This window comes from Puma concolor, chromosome B3, assembly GCF_028749965.1.
Source record: "Puma concolor isolate L17-30 chromosome B3, mPumCon1.1.hap2, whole genome shotgun sequence".
NCBI classification, from domain to species: Eukaryota; Metazoa; Chordata; class Mammalia; order Carnivora; family Felidae; genus Puma; species Puma concolor.
The window spans coordinates 68,056,448-68,073,048 of NC_141672.1; the positions used below are offsets into that span (position 1 = coordinate 68,056,448).

Sequence of the window (16,601 nt, forward strand, 5' to 3'; positions counted from 1 at the left end):
TACTTTTACTTGAATTTTTGAGGAAGCTTTTTGATAGTTAAATTCTTTGCTGTATTATTAGAAGTAATTCTGTGGCGGGGAACCTGGGTGGCTCAGTCTATTGAGCATCTGACTCTTTATCTCAGCTCAGGTCATGATCTCATGGCTTGTGGGACTGAGCCCTGCATTGGGCTCTGTGCTGGCAGTGCTTAGAATTCTTTCTCTCCTCCTCTGTCTGCCCATCCCCTGCTCGTGCTTTCTCTCTTTCTCTCTCAAAACAAATAAATAAAACATTAAAAAAAGTAATTGTGTGACATATCTTACTGTTTTAGTCTGTTTTAGTCAGAATTGGCTTAACTTGATGAAATAAATGACTCTGAGTCAAGTGTTTTTACCTGGATTGTGTGAGATTTTGTCTGCTCATTCAGACCACATGGTTAGAGTGTGATCGCAGTTGTTCCCCCCAAAAAGAGAATTGCGGTTTTTAGAAGAGTCCAATAGCTATAGCGAAATCAGTTGTACAATATTTCTCTTATAAAAGCCTAGTCTTATTGCCTGGATTAATATTTTGTCTCTCCTCCTTTCTCTGAGAGTAGATTATCTCTGTAGTCTTGCATGTTCATTTGTCAACTGTGTACTCTGTTTTCCATTGTGATACTCCACTGATGCTACTCACAGACATAGTTAAGAGAAATTTTTTGTTCCTATTTGATCTTTTGGACACATAAGGCATTAACCATTGTATTTTGAATTCTTAACTCTATGCTACCATTTCCCCCCTTATTTCTCAAGTACTTTCTTTTAATTTTTTTTGAGTTTCTCTTATTCTTTCAGCCCTTTAGGTTTCTGTGTCCCAGGCTATCTGTTCTAGAATTTTTTCTCAGGGTAACTTCATTTAAATCCATGGGTTTAAATACCATCAAACACTGATAACTCCCAAATCTAGATGCTGAGTCCAATCTCTTCTGAGCTTTGATCTTTCTTATTATTGTGCTAATAAATGTCACTGTCTTCGCTACTACGTGATTATCTGATAGATACCCTATAAACCAGACCCGGACTCTTTATTCTTCATTTCATTGAATAGAACCACCATCCAACCATCCAAGCTAGAAACCTGAAAATTTTCTAAAATTCTTGTATCTTCTTTCGTTCTACTGCCATGTGTATTTGTGCACCAGGTCTCTACGATTGTATCTTGCTTTTATTTCTCATGTTTATTCTCTTCAGTTTTATTTCTTGCTGTGTTAGTGTCCTAACCAGTCTCCCTGCTATTGACTTTCAGCTAAAAATTGTTTGTTCTTTTGCATATTGTGTAAGGCTCCTGTTTAGCATCCTTCCTTAGCCTGTCAAATACTTTAAGAAGAAATTCTTTATCATACAAAACCATTCACGACCCATTATCTATATTTATGTCAGAATCTGGTCCCTTTCTTTTCCAGTCTTACCTTGGATCCTAGATTAAATATACAGAAAGTTTCAGTACCATGAGGTTTTAGATCCTAGAGGGAGAACTAACCCGTCCATCATCCTCTGACTAAGAACCTAGGTTTAAACTTAGCATGTCACTATTCTGAGGTCCACTTTGTGGACTCTTTTTTTTTTTTTCTTTTAATAGCATATATCATCACTTCCTAAAAGTTTTTTAAGGTTCTAGAGTTTTTTAAGCTTCAAGATAATTGGCCCTTAATTAGCATTAGCCATCCTGTATGCTTTCTTAATTAAATTTCTGTTTGTAATTGGCTTTGTTCTCTTAGAATTGGAACTAGTGTATAGAGAAGAAAGTTTTGAGGCAAAGGAGGATCATATTTTACAGGATTATGGGTTTTTTCCTTGATCAGTCATTGCTTGATGTGATTTTTGAGTTAACATGTTTGTAGGTGTTAATATATGGGATCTAATATTTTAAATTTTTTCTTAACAGATATCTTCAGGAAGTAGGTTACACAGATACAATATTAGATGTCCGATCTCAGCGGGTAAGGTCATTACTTGGACTATCCAGTTCAGAACCAAATGGATCGGTAGAAACAAAGAACTTAGAACAGATCCTGAATGGAGGTGAATCTCCTAAGCAAAAAGGACAAGAAATCAAAAGGTATGATCTGTAGGTTCACACTGTTTATATAATGGGAATTATGAATCTCTTTAACTTCTTGTTACTACTAGGGTAACAATTTTTAAAGCAGGTAGAATTCACATTTAAAGACTTTTTCCTTGTACATGGTAATAGGGGCAAATAAAGTTTAGCTTAGATGTTTTTTTTAAAATTGACCTGTTTTAAGTTTTGATGCCAAGAGAATGGCTATAGTTCTGAAATAGGTGCTAAATTTAAATTTGAGAGTGATTTCTTGCAGTTCTGAGCTATTCTAACATCATGATTTTAAAATTTTGCTAGGGTATTTTCGGTAAATTATATTGGTACTCTGTAACTAGAATAGCAATGGTTATATACACACTAGTGTGAAAGAAACAAGGTTTTGCATTATATTTGGGCTTAGAAAATCACCAGTTATACTTTTTAAAATTAAATGTCTTTAAGATAAAATTCACACACTATACATTTCTGCCATTTAAAGTATATAGTTTGTTTTTAGGATATTCAGACTCACTCAGCCATCACCACAATATTAGTTTAAAAAAATTCATCATCTCACTGGGGCGCCTGGGTAGTGCAGTCACTTGAGCCTCCGACTCTTGATCTTGGCTCAGGTCATGATCTCATGGTTCATGAGTTCGAGCCCCACATTAGGCTGTGTGCCCCTCTTTTATCCTCTATAGCTCACGGAACACACTTCCACCAATGGTGGTATATTTTCAAGTGAAGTTGAACCAGTGATTTCTGATTTCTTCAGAAATAAAGCAACTTAGGGTAGATTTTCCTGAACTGGAAACAGGAGGATTATCTCCGTCTCCAGCTAAGCAGTGAGATTCCCTGTTTTCTTCAAGTATTCAGCATCTGGTATGTTGGCAGCGGGTCTGATATCCCTTCCCAGGGAGATGTTGAAATTTATTACATTAATAGTCCTAATGATCCTGACAATTGGGATCTGCCAATGAAATGGTGAGCCTCTGTCCTATCATGCAAAAGTGAAGCCAGCTGCTTGGGAAGCCATGCCCATGTACACAGTTTATACAGCTAGCCTTTTCGTGCTTCACTTTTAAATGTGAACATTTAGGAAAGACTTTAATACAGTAATTAGAGACCAAAGGAAACAAACAAAAAAAAGAAACTCAGAAAACAGAGAGTAGAAGAGTTTCAAAACCATAATTACTTTTCTAAAAAGACTGAGAGAAGATAATACATCTACAAAACAAATAGGATGTTACTCCATTCTATTCTATTCTATTTACTTATTTTGAGAGCAAGAGAGCACATGAGGGTGGGTGAAGGACAGAGAGAGAGGGGGAGAGAATCTCATGCAGGCTCTATACTGCCAACACGGGGTCCGATGCAGGGCCCAAACCCACAAACCATGAGATCATGATCTGAGCTGAAATCAAGAGTCAGGCGCTTAACTAACTGAGTCACGTAGGCACCCTGGTGGGATGTGTTTTTAAAAGGTTCATCTTAGGGGCGCCTGGGTGGCGCATTCGGTTAAGCGTCCGACTTCAGCCAGGTCACGATCTCGCGGTCCGTGAGTTCGAGCCCCGCGTCAGGCTCTGGGCTGATGGCTCAGAGCCTGGAGCCTGTTTCTGATTCTGTGTCTCCCTCTCTCTCTGCCCCTCCCCCGTTCATGCTCTGTCTCTCTCTGTCCCAAAAATAAATAAACGTTGAAAAAAAAATAAATAAATAAAAAAATAAAAGGTTCATCTTAAAGCTAATAGAAATTAAAAGGTGTCATAGAAATAATTTCTATGTAAAACTTGGAAGATAATAGGGGCGCCTGGGTGGCGCAGTCGGTTAAGCGTCCGACTTCAGCCAGGTCACGATCTGGCGGTCCGTGAGTTCGAGCCCCGCGTCGGGCTCTGGGCTGATGGCTCAGAGCCTGGAGCCTGTTTCCGATTCTGTGTCTCCCTCTCTCTCTGCCCCTCCCCCGTTCATGCTCTGTCTCTCTCTGTCCCAAAAATAAATAAATGTTGAAAAAAAAAAAATTAAAAAAAAAAAAACTTGGAAGATAAGATTGAAGAATCACCTCCCACCCCCAAAAATAAAAAAGGGAAGAGAGGAAATGGAACTGAAAAGGTAGGAAAATTCATAGATCACTCCAGCAGGGCCAACATCTGACTAGGAATTTCAGAAAGAACAGGTAAAATTATCTTACAGATTATTAAAATAGTAATAAAAGAAAACTTGCTGGAATATAGTTACAGCATGTATTTCCAAGGGTGTTTCCAGATGGAAAGGATTCTTCCCAATTACACTATAAAATTAATTTTAAAAAAGATCAATACAAAGTTGGGTGAGCGATCCACTCTTGATTTGGCTCAGGTCATGATCCCAGGGTTGTGGGATTGAGCCCTGCGTCAGGCCCTATGCTCAGCATGGAGCCTGCTTACAATTCTCTTTCTCTCTCTTTCTCTCTGTCCCTGTCTCCCTCTGCCCCTCCCCCCTGCTCACGCGCGCGCGCGCGCGCGCGCTCTCTCTCTCTCTCAAAGAAAAACAAAAAAGCAAAGGCCACCATCATGAATGCCAGAAGGAAACATCTCAAAATAAACAGCATACTAGCATGCAAGTAGTAAAGTCTCAGACCTTGTAGATGTAATTTTCATTTTCCTAAAGACTAATGATGTTGAGTATCAGTTTATGCTATTCATGTATCTTTTTGATACAGTGTCTATTTGAGTAATTTTCCCATTTTTATTGTTTTATTTGTTACTGTTAACATTTAAGTGTTCTTTATATGTTCTGGACACAGGTCCTTCATCAGATATGTGACTTGCAAATATTTTCTCTCAATCTATAGGCTTCTTTTTAAATTCTCTTAACAGTGTCTTTCAAAGAACAAAGTTTTTAATTTTGGGAAGTTGGATTCATCATTTTCCTTTTATGGATTGTGTTCTATTTGTCTTATAAAGCCATGCACATATATTGCTGTGATCAAAAACAATTCTAAAAACCTAAAACACGAGTTTCACTTTAGAGACAGAAATTTCTCTCCAAGGGACAGCAATACTTCATTTGTCAAAGTTCAAAACAGAATTCTCAGGTCTTCAATATACTATTTTCTATTTTTCTGCTATTAAGGTACCAATTTTGTCAACTATCATTTTGCCTTTCATTTAATCCCCAAATGTTAAGAGTTACAGTAAATGTTGAGCTGAAAAGTATATGTTCTGTTATTGTGGTAGTTTTTTGTTTGTCTTTACTAATTTGTATTTGGACAAACCATCTCTTAACTACATTCAGTTTTTATGCAGGCCCTTAAACAATGTGCTGGAACAGGCAGAGTATAGTAGACCTGTTAAAATCTATGCCATGTGAAAGGGCTATTAAAAAATAGTCTGAATTATATTGTATCCTTAGAAACAATCAGGGAGGGGGAAAAAAAACTCCAAATTTTAGATTATTCTTTTTGGTACCCACAGATCATCTAGTTCAACCCAAACAGTTTACAGGTAAAGAAACTGAGGCTAAAAGGTTTTTAAGTGACTTGGCCAAATTCAGTCATGTAGTTAATGGAAGAACAGAGACTTTTATTGTGAGAGGCTGTGTTGAGCTGAAATTTCCACCATTCTCTTGCTGTGTTGTTAGACATTTAAAAAGCTTTTTAAAAACTTCTTTTGTAAATAGAAGAGGAACTCAGATTATAGCTTAAAAAATGAGTTTGTAGGTAGATAAAAATAAATTATCACTATTACCTAGTACACAAATGGTTCTGAAAGACTTGAAAGTATTTCTTTAGTATATTCAAAATCCTGTTTTCTAGGTAAGAATATCTGTGAAATGGATTGGAATATCTATGTCTGATTTACCCCATAACTTTAAATCTGGGCAGGTTTTAGTCTTCAAATATTTGGGCCAAGCTACAAGAGGTTGTAAAACTTTAAGAAATGCTAAGTTTAGGGGCACCTGGCTGGCTCAGTCAGTAGAGCATGTGACTCTTAGGGTTGTGAGTTCAAACCCCATGTTTGGGCATGGAGCTTACTTAAAAAAAGAAAAAGAAAAAAAGAAATGCTAAGTTTAAGTTGCTTACTTGTGATGGCTTTATTTTGAGAAATAATGGCACATTTGAGTGTCTATCACTATGTGATTTTATTTTGATACAGTAAGTACTCAAAAATATTTTGGACAGTAAACATTGGAAAAACTTAATCACTTTTACTTGAGCCAGAAAACAATCTTTTCTTGGGTGAGTACTTAGGCGTTACATTATAAGTAGGTTATCATTTGAATCTTTATACTACTTTCCTTCCTTTTATTTTTTTTAAGTTTATGAGAAAGAGCACAAGCAGGGGAGGGGCAGAGAGAGGGAGACACAGAACCTGAAGCAGGCTCCAGGGTCCAAGCTGTCAGTGCATAGCCCAACCTGGGGCTCAAGCTCACGAATTGTAAGATCATGATCTGAGCCAAAGTTGGACACTTAACTGACTGAGCCACCCAGGGGCCCCTCTATACTACTTTGAAGTACTGTTTTAAAATAGGAACCAGAAAGAAATGTTAGAATTAACCATTGGAATATCTGGATTCATCTTTTTCCCCTTTGACAGGCCCTCTGGTGATGTTCTTGAGACATTCAATTTTTTAGAAAATGCTGATGACAGTGATGAAGAAGAGGAAAATGACATGATTGAAGGCATCCCAGAAGGAAAAGATAAACATCGGATGAATAAACACAAAGTAGGAACTCATTTTTTAATTTTTATTAGCTAATACACACACTGTGGCTGTGGGAGGGCAAGTCCTGATCCCTCAAAAGCCAGAGGTGGGCCATCTGCTCTGATTCTCTCTCCCTCACAGCAGGGCTTTCATTCTGCACAAGCAGATTCAGAACTACTCACCCTTGTTTCTCTCCGTATGCCTGGCTTCCCAGGAGCCTGCAGCCGAGATGCCCAAGTGAGGATGGGTCAGTTAGTTGCTAATTCCCAAAGCTTCCTAGGAGAGCCTGGAGATGTGGAGGTGAGGCCTCAGGAAGGGGTGGCTCCCCAATCCGATATGGACGTCGCCCTCAGCCCTGGGTGGAACAAGATTATTTACACTGTATTGTCACAGTGTTTTTGCACTTTTCAGATGTTCTAAATAATACATACTGTATCTTGGTAGTACATATTACTTTATGTATTTGAGATACAGAAAGGCTAAAAACTTGAGAATATATATTTGGAATACAACGTTAAGGAGCTTTCATGTCAGTGTGCACTCCACTGGGTCATCAGTCCTAGTACCCACCTGATACAGTGTCTATGTTTGCTACTTTATTTTCCCAATTTGATACACACCTTACAATGTTTTGGTATTTTGAGATGAACTCTGAGTACAAAGCTGTACCATAACACAGGATGTCAGTTGTTGGTGTGACTGGACGTACTTGCATCAATAAAAGAACATGTTGCTCCCCTTGGAAAAAAAAAATACATTATTTGGTGTATCATTCACTAACTAGCCATAAAGGGTCTGTTTTTATAGAACTAGTTGGTGGTTTGAAACTTAAAAAAAAATAACCAGGAACCCTCTCTCCACTGCTGCTACAGTTAACAGTCACTGCTGAAGTCTGACTCTTCATGTGCAGTAAAACACATGATAAATTAACTCAAGTTACAGTGGGGATACTCCCACTCTGGATGAGGGAGTAAACTATGGATTGTAAATATGTGTGTTCACATTCTTGTTTTTTGGTAAGGATTAATAAAAATTTACTTTTGCTCGTAACCTAGGAAACTGGATTATCTATTTGATCAGTGATGTGGTTTAACTATAAATATAAGCAAATTAGACGATCCATTTTTGAATTATCATAGTAGTATATATTTTTTTTAATGCTTATTTATTTTTGAGAGAGGGAGAGAGCATGAGCAGGGAAGGGGCAGAGGGAGAGAGAGAGAATCCCAAGCAGGCTTCACACTTAGAGAGCCCAGCACAGGGCTCTATCTGAACTGTGAGACCTGAGCCTAAGTCAAGAGTCAGACACTTAATTGACTGAGCCACCCAGTCACCCCGAGAATACTTCAAGTATGTTTAAAAAAAAAAAAAAAGTGGATAGGTTAAGTTTTGGTTCCTTGGGATATTAAGTAATGTGGGGAAAATGCCAGCTTTCCTCAAAAAAAGTTGCCATGCTGTAATTGCAGTTCTCAGTGTTTCTGTCACATTTCATGTGTGTAACACGGGTGAATAGAGATTTTGATCCTTTCCCTTTTTTCGTTTTGTTAGTTTTTTTTCCCGCTGGGATGCATAGCACTGTTATTATCACAGCTATTGACCTAAGATCAGTTAATATCCTTCTTAGCTATGCCATATCCCTGTGAATAATAGAATCCGTAGGCACTTCTCAGTGAGTGAAATCAGTTCAACACAGTGTATCAGAATATAAGTGATTGCATGGGTCTATAAATGGGTAATTGTGAATCTTATAATTAAAGAACTTAAATATTCTTGCTTAGTATTTTAACGATTTTGTACTACCACATTACTTGCATCACATCTTAACAGTAGTCTTCACATGGTGCTGTTAACCATTTATATAGGGTACAATCTGTGATTGGTGAACTACATGCAAAAACTAAAATTTTGTGTATTTAAGTAATTTAAAAATGGGAGTATAAATATAAAGTTAATGGTGTTATTCATATGTGGAATTTGAGAAACTTAACAAGACCATGGGGGGGAAGGAAAGGGGGAAAAGTAGTTACAAACAGGGAGGGAGGGAGGCAAACCATAAGAGACTTTTAAATACAGAGAACAAACTGAGGGTTGATGGGTGGGGAGGGGAATGGGTGATGGGCATTGAGGAGGGCACTTGTTGGAATGAGCACTGGGTGTTGTATGGAAGCGATGAATCACGGAAATCTACCCCCAAAACCAAGAGCACACTGTACATACTGTATGTTAGCCAATTTGACAATAAATTATATTAAAAAAATAAAGTTAATGGTGTTAAAAACATATAAAGGACCCCTTTAAAATCTAGGATAAAAATAATTTTTGGCTTATGTTCCATTTACAGATAGGTAATGAAGGTTTAGCTGCTGACCTAACTGATGATCCTGATACTGAGGAAGCACTGAAAGAATTTGATTTTTTAGTGACTGCTGAAGATGGTGAAGGAGCTGGAGAAGCACGGAGTTCAGGGGATGGCACAGAATGGGGTAAGTTGATAAAAAAAAATATGGGGGTGGGATAATATCTAGCCCTTAAAGATATATTGCTATTAAATATTATACGTGGAATGTGAGTATTTGAATGTATGGTAGCGGTTAAGCAAGAGCAAGGAGAAGTGGTAGTGAATAATTTCAGGGTGTTCTGCACAAATTTATTTAGGTTTGGTGACAAAATTATGTTTAATATATACTTTTTGGTAAATTTTGATTTTTGAAGCTTATTGATTTAAAGGTGAAATAAATTCAGTTCCTTTCTTTTTAGCAGATTAAAAAAAAACATGCATGTATATACTTTTAAACATTCCCACTATTTAATTTGGCAATGTATCTAGGTTTAAAGAAGACTTAACTCTTTTTGTTATGCCTATATAATATTATCTGACTTATTACTAGAAAGTAATAAAGCTACTAATCCTTAATTATAGCTTTATGTTGAACAAGGCTTAGTGAAGGTATTAAACTGTATTACATACAATATTTAGTATGCACATATTAGGGCCTAGCCTTTGGGAATGATATGTAATGCTAATAATAATTCAGCCATAACTGAAAGAAAAGTTTTCTATTTATACAGGGTTGAAAACCTCATTAGAAAGTAGAATAAAAGTGTCAAAATTATATTAAGATAATAACCTGAGGTCCAATATGTTCATTTAATCAGCTTTTAATACAAGCATGTTATCTGGCAGGTAGAACACACATTGTGTTTACAGAGCTGTATCGGAAAAGGTTACTGTGTACATTTAACGCATATTTCAGTCAAACACCAAAGTTGCTTAGCTATTTGCAGGAGGAATTAGCACTAAATACTTAAAAACTACTTTGGTGATGGGAAACACGTTATTAAAAATGTTGTATTTATATATTGAACCAATATTGCTAATAGAAGAAATAAAATTTCATAGGTAAGATAATTGTTAACTATCCAGATAACAATTTGAAGTGCTTAAAAATCTGGATTTTGTTGCCAGCTTTCTTACTGTTTATAATTCTCAAGCATTGTTTCAGACCTTCACTTACCTCTTCTTCTAAGTGGAAAGAGAAGAGGCACATTAGTTGAAAATAAGAAAAAAACTTCAGAATTACTTTATAGTCTTTGATTATACATTTCTGTACTTACTTGAAAATGGCTATATTCTAGTTTACTTTTCTTAAGAATTAGCCTTGCTCAGGAGACATGGTAAAAGTATTAAAGTTTTTGTTAAGCTTCTTTGTGAAACCCATTCAAGTGTTGGAGATACCTATTTTTTTTTTTTTTTTCTAGTAGTTTCTAAAGTACTGGGGTTTTTTCGCAGGTTATTTTATAATTATATAAATACATTTAAATTATATATATATAATTATTTTATAACATGTATATTTCAGGTTTAGAACCCACAGACACATGAAGAAGAAATTAAAAATTACCTATAATGCCACTATGTAGAGAGAATCATGGTTAACATTTATATATGTATATTTATCTTTATTTAACAAAGGATTTTGCTGAGTGCTGATTTATAACCCACACTTTTCACTTAATAAATTGTTCTTCTGCAACAGCAGTTTTAATAGCTTCATAATATTTTATCAATATCTTCCATTATTTAATTGGGGTTTTACTGAGGAATATTTAGATTATTTTCATTAAAGATAACAATCAGTTTTCGAAGATCTGTGTAGCTAAATCTTGGCACATCATCATTCCTGCTTTCTTCACCTAAAATTGCTGGAAGTTTATTAGTCAAAAACATACAAAAATTTGGGGAATTTAATTTGTATAAAATGGCATTATTTCTTTAATAATGAAGTACCATATTGTTTACAGTTGATGGTCCTTCTTTCCAAAGACTTTTGCAGTTTGAGGAGCAGGCCTAAATAGTGAATGATAACTATAAAATGTTATTTACTTTTACTATTAATATTTGAGTTACCTGAATCTCTGTGTAAATGGAAGTAACTGAAAGTTTCTTCCTTCCAGATGAGACTGAAACATCTTTAAAGCATTTTAAGTTCTTTAGAAGGAAAAGAACAAAATGGTTTAAGCAATTTCTTTCCTTAACAAATGAAAACTGTCAAAGGATCTTTGCAGTGTTTCTGAATTTATCTTTTCTACTCAACAGGTTTTATATTCAGTTTTTCTAAAACAAAGAGGATGGATATACAGACATAACGTTTATTTAACTCATTTGCTTAAATTTGAATTTACTTAAATGGGAAGGTGGTGGTTTTGAGATTTAAATTATTGGGTAAAGGCAATTTTTTAGTATTTTTTTGGTTTGTTTTTAATATGTATCCTAATGAAACATAACCCAGTACATACCCACAGTGGGTAATATGTTATTTTGTATGTCAGAAATCTGCTCAGATATATCAAATTTTGAAACCTTTTATCATGTAAAACTGCTGCTTTTAAGAGAGCTTTTAAATCCTGTTTTTTTCTCTTACCTACATTTGTAGTCTGAGTTTAATTTTGGTAGTTTTTAGTTTTTCTGCTAATCAAAAATGTTAGTGGGCTTTCTAAATTTGCTGTTTCTCTCATGGAGACTCGGCATTTTGAGCATGTTTGTTTTTTTTTTCCTCCAACCTGAAACTGTGATTTGTGGAAATGTATAGACTAAAAAAAAATAATTAGTATCTGAATGTTTATATTTAAATATAATAGATAATTAAAGTATTGAATATATGCATAAAGTTGGTTATATTTTTATGTTACATTAAGTAGATTTATATAATTCCTCTGCTTTGATAGTTAGCATTACCATAGAAGAATTTTATGTTTTTGTGGTTTTGAGTTGTTATGGGTCATTTTTGTGTGTGTGCATATTTGTGTTTCCTTTTAAACAAAAAAGTTCCCGTAACTGATTCAACCTCATTTCTTGGTATTTTTCCCCCCTAGATTTTTAAAAAACAGAATTAATATGTAGAAGATTATGCTGCCTCTTCCTTTTTGCTCTTAACTATTTCTTAAAAGCAATATCAAATCAGCTGTTACTTACCAGGCAAGTTTCAGGATGTTTTCTGAGCACATATGCATTCACCAACCTGTTCGTTGCACTGCCTTAAGTTAACCTTTGTTTTCTAGACTTTAGGTTATCTTGCAAGTAATACTTGTTTTTTTCCTTAGGCTTACCCGTTTATTTTCTTTTGCTTTTTTACTCCAGTACCCTTTGCTACTTTAATTACAGTTACTCACAGCTTTATTTTTTCTACAGAGGTCTTTGAAAAACTGGCTATCTTACTAAAATTTTAGATCCTGTGGAATTACTTACCACTTAAGATTTTTTTTGTTTGCTTCTGTAGGTTTAAAATGTGTCCATTTGGCTTACTTTAAGTGGTCATTTTTAAAAGTAATTAATTGCTTCATTAAGATGAGTGCAAATGATTAATTCTTCACATCACTTTTTTTTTTTTTTGGAGTCTTCAGTAAGTGCACAGAAGGATTTCTCATACAACACAGTTTTCTGTAAACTTCATGATTAGAGTACACGAAAAGTGAATTTTCTATTTAAATCATTATTACTACATTATTACAAACAGTATTAAAATTTGCAGATTTGACAAATAATCTTACGTGTAAATTTCAGTCTCGAGCAACCTACTTTTAAGTAATTCAAGTTGGCAAATTAACTTAAAGTTTTGGATTAATCTTTTTATATACTGACGACCTAAGATTATAGGTATATCCATAAGGGAGAAAGTGATAATAATTATAGTAGGAAAGGCCCAAGGTACAGTAAGTAATTGAATTTGTATGTGTCATTCAAATAGAGTTTCTTTTACTTACTAGATATAGCAATCTATAAAAGGGGAGGAAAAAGGCTATTTAATGTCCACTGAATATGGATTAAGTCAGTGAGGCCCAGGCAGTTTATAAGACTTGTGAGCTAAAATAATGAGTTACCAAAAATGTAACAAGTGTTTTTTCCCTAAAATCTTACTATTTTGTCAGTCTTGATTGACTTAGCCTATATGTTTTGGTATAATTTTTATTTAGTGACATGCTTATATAAATTCCTGGTTGTTACTCTTTTACAGAGAGTTAAACTTCCTAATAACGTGGCTGTTTTAGAACTAAACACATGAAGGAAAAGCCCATAATACTTAAAAGGAATTCTAATAGACTTACGTTTATTCTGCTTCTTTTTAATGCTGTTTTTCTTCTAGATTACCATAGAGTAAAATTTTTGCAGGCACAAGTATCTACTTAAAATAAATACAGATTTGTGATTCAGCTAAAATAGCTGAAGTTTCATCTTTAGCAGATGTACAGCTATGTATGTTTTCACTTTTCCATGCTTGTCACTGCTTTTATCTTACCCTAAAAAAAAATCAGCCCTAAAAAAATTCTTCAGTGGAATTTGAGTTTTGTTTTTTTGTTTTTTTTTGCTAATCTTAGTTGTAGACCAATGGAAGAAGGTAATGAGATGTGGAACTATTTGGGTGGGGTGGGGGCCAAGGTGGGCTTCTCTGAATGCTTTGTATGTATTATTTGAGACATTGTATTTTGGAACTATATGTATGTATTATATTGGACTAGAATGCCTCTCCATTAGTATAGTTATCCCGTGCATGCAGAATCAGTGTGACAGAAGGTGCATGAGTATTTTCATCAATAAAATGGCACTGACCTTTCCAGCTTGCACTCTTATGAATAGTTCGCATGTAATTCATTCATTTGCTTTTATGATGCTGGCTGAATAATTTTTATTAACATTTTTATAAAGATGCAGTGATCTATTTTGTATAATGTTAGTTTTCTAATATAAGTCCGTTGAATATTAGTCATTGAAAGAATAATAACCTTCAAATTTGTGATTCATAGAAATGAAGCACCATTTAACTGTTAGTATTAACTGTATAGAAACTTGTGAGATGGGCTTTTAGAGTTTGAGCTGTGAATACCAAAACTGAAACTGCACCTTTAAAGTATTTTGGGTATATGCTGTTAGTACATTTTTATTATGATTATGTAAAGCTATAACAGTTAACTGCCAACAGCTTGCATTGCCAACTGCTGATTTTTTTTCTTTTAATAATATGCTGCATGTAGATAAAGATGACCTCTCCCCACCTACTGAGGTTTGGGATGTAGACCAGGGGCTAATAAGTAAACTGAAGGAACAGTACAAGAAGGAACGAAAGGGGAAGAAAGGGGTGAAGAGTAAGTGCAGATTCTATTATAATTTTTGTATACCGATCTTTGAGAAAAAAAATTCTTCAACTCTGTGTTTTTTTTTTTTGTTTTTGTGTACTGGGCAACTAACTTTAAATTTTGTTGTATAATTAAAATTTATTTGAATATAATTTAGGATGTGTTATTAAATGCAAAATCATTTAAAATATGTTATTGAGGATGAAGGAAAGATTTCAAGGAAGGGTTTTTTGTTTTTGTTTTTTTAATCTTTAAAAAGTTTACCAAATTGTAAGGAGTATTGGCCTTGGAATTAAAAGTAATAAAAATTTGTTCAGAAGGGAGAAAGTATAAATTTCCTTATTTTTTTAAGTAGGATGTTACAGCTGTAATCAGCTCGTATCTAGGTTACATCTTTTAGTTTGGGAATCCTTAAATTTAGTAAATTCAAAAGACCTTTCCATTGTTACTGCTTTCTGGCCTTAATCCAACAGCAAACCAGGACGCAGCAGAAAAATCTCTCTTGGGTAATATTTTCTTGACTTCTGTAGCAGAAGGCCACAAGAAAGGTTTGTTTGGTCAGTGAGTGAGGAACATTTGGTACCTCATAGTATTTTTCACTGTATTGTGTCCAACCACTGTACTGTAAACGTATAAATTTAGCTACAGCACCTCTCAAAGAAATCGTTCATTTCCATTTTGTGAATCAAACTTTAAGAACAGCCACATGAACGACATCTTCAGACCTTTGAGTATTAAATGAAGACACTTGAAACTTATTTTGGGAAAACTTTTTTCACTATGTCAAGGACAAAGTGAATAGCAAAGACTAAAACCATATAGGCATTCTGTCATATTCCTTTCTGTGAAACAGATAGATTAGTTTATAAAAAAGCGAGTGTAGTGGAAATGGGTATAAGTTTTTTTCAGTTAAAACTCTTTTAAATGGTTTAATTTATTGTGGAAGCTAATAAATGTGTTTTGGGGACTTTATCTGTTACACAATTTTCTTTTATAACATTATGCTAATTTGTTATGCATGTGAATGAAAACTGTTCTATAAGAAGTTTCAGATTATTCAGTGAACTTTTTGTATTTAAATAATTTAGTGCTGGGCAGGGGCTGTGTTCAGCTCTAACATCACTTGCCTATATAATTTATGCATGTGTAGTATGAAATACTTTTCGCATGACGACTATTGTAATACAGACACTATGACATTAGAATTTTGGGATTTAGGTCTTTTTTTTAATGAAATGAAGTAGTTTAATATTAGATTACTTATTTAATGTATGTTATTCATGAACTGACTCATCTGCTGAAGGTTTCTTTCCAAAATGTTAGATAATGTTGCTTTAATTTAAAATAAATACATTTTTGGGGCGCCTGGGTGGCGCAGTCGGTTAAGCGTCCGACTTCAGCCAGGTCACGATCTCGCGGTCCGTGAGTTCGAGCCCCGCATCGGGCTCTGGGCTGATGGCTCAGAGCCTGGAGCCTGTTTCCGATTCTGTGTCTCCCTCTCTCTCTGCCCCTCCCCCGTTCATGCTCTGTCTCTCTCTGTCCCAAAAATAAATAAACGTTGAAAAAAAAATAAATAAATAAAAAAATAAAAGGTTCATCTTAAAGCTAATAGAAATTAAAAGGTGTCATAGAAATAATTTCTATGTAAAACTTGGAAGATAATAGGGGCGCCTGGGTGGCGCAGTCGGTTAAGCGTCCGACTTCAGCCAGGTCACGATCTGGCGGTCCGTGAGTTCGAGCCCCGCGTCGGGCTCTGGGCTGATGGCTCAGAGCCTGGAGCCTGTTTCCGATTCTGTGTCTCCCTCTCTCTCTGCCCCTCCCCCGTTCCTGCTCTGTCTCTCTCTGTCCCAAAAATAAATAAACGTTGAAAAAAAAAAATTTAAAATAAATACATTTTTTTTCCCTGCTGTCATTAGATCTATACCTTTTTCAGGTTTAGAAAGAAGATAGAAGTTAATTTAAGGTCTCTTTTAGTTGTAGGCTTTAACTGTTTCTAAAAAATGGTTTTATGTTTTTAAAATATATTTACTTATTTAAGAAGTATTAGAAACAAATGAACTGAAACTAAAATTCAGAACCCCCATAAAATTTTAATTTAATTAACTTTTAAAACTAGGATATATTATGAACAGTTTTGTTATTTGTCTATGTAGTTGACACTTCATAGAAGATATCATTTCATGTCAATAAATGTTCTTGCTGTATAGCATGTTTTCATTTGTTTTTTAACCAA

General features: G+C 34.8%; 1 protein-coding gene across 4 annotated transcripts in view; it reads left to right on the forward strand.

Moving 5' to 3' along the window:
* STRN3 (striatin 3) overlaps positions 1-16,601 on the forward strand; it is a 107,119-nt gene that overhangs the window by 57,158 nt on the left and 33,360 nt on the right. For 2 of the 4 annotated variants that reach the window (XM_086709990.1, XM_086709992.1), the window contains exons 5-8: positions 1,904-2,077; positions 6,631-6,760; positions 9,081-9,222; positions 14,267-14,377. In XM_086709990.1, the coding sequence (XP_086566116.1) occupies positions 1,904-2,077; positions 6,631-6,760; positions 9,081-9,222; positions 14,267-14,377 (557 nt within the window). Of the gene's footprint in view, positions 1-1,903; positions 2,078-6,630; positions 6,761-9,080; positions 9,223-14,266; positions 14,382-16,601 lie in introns of all 4 variants that reach the window. The other 2 variants (XM_086709993.1, XM_086709991.1) reach the window with 2 other exon arrangements.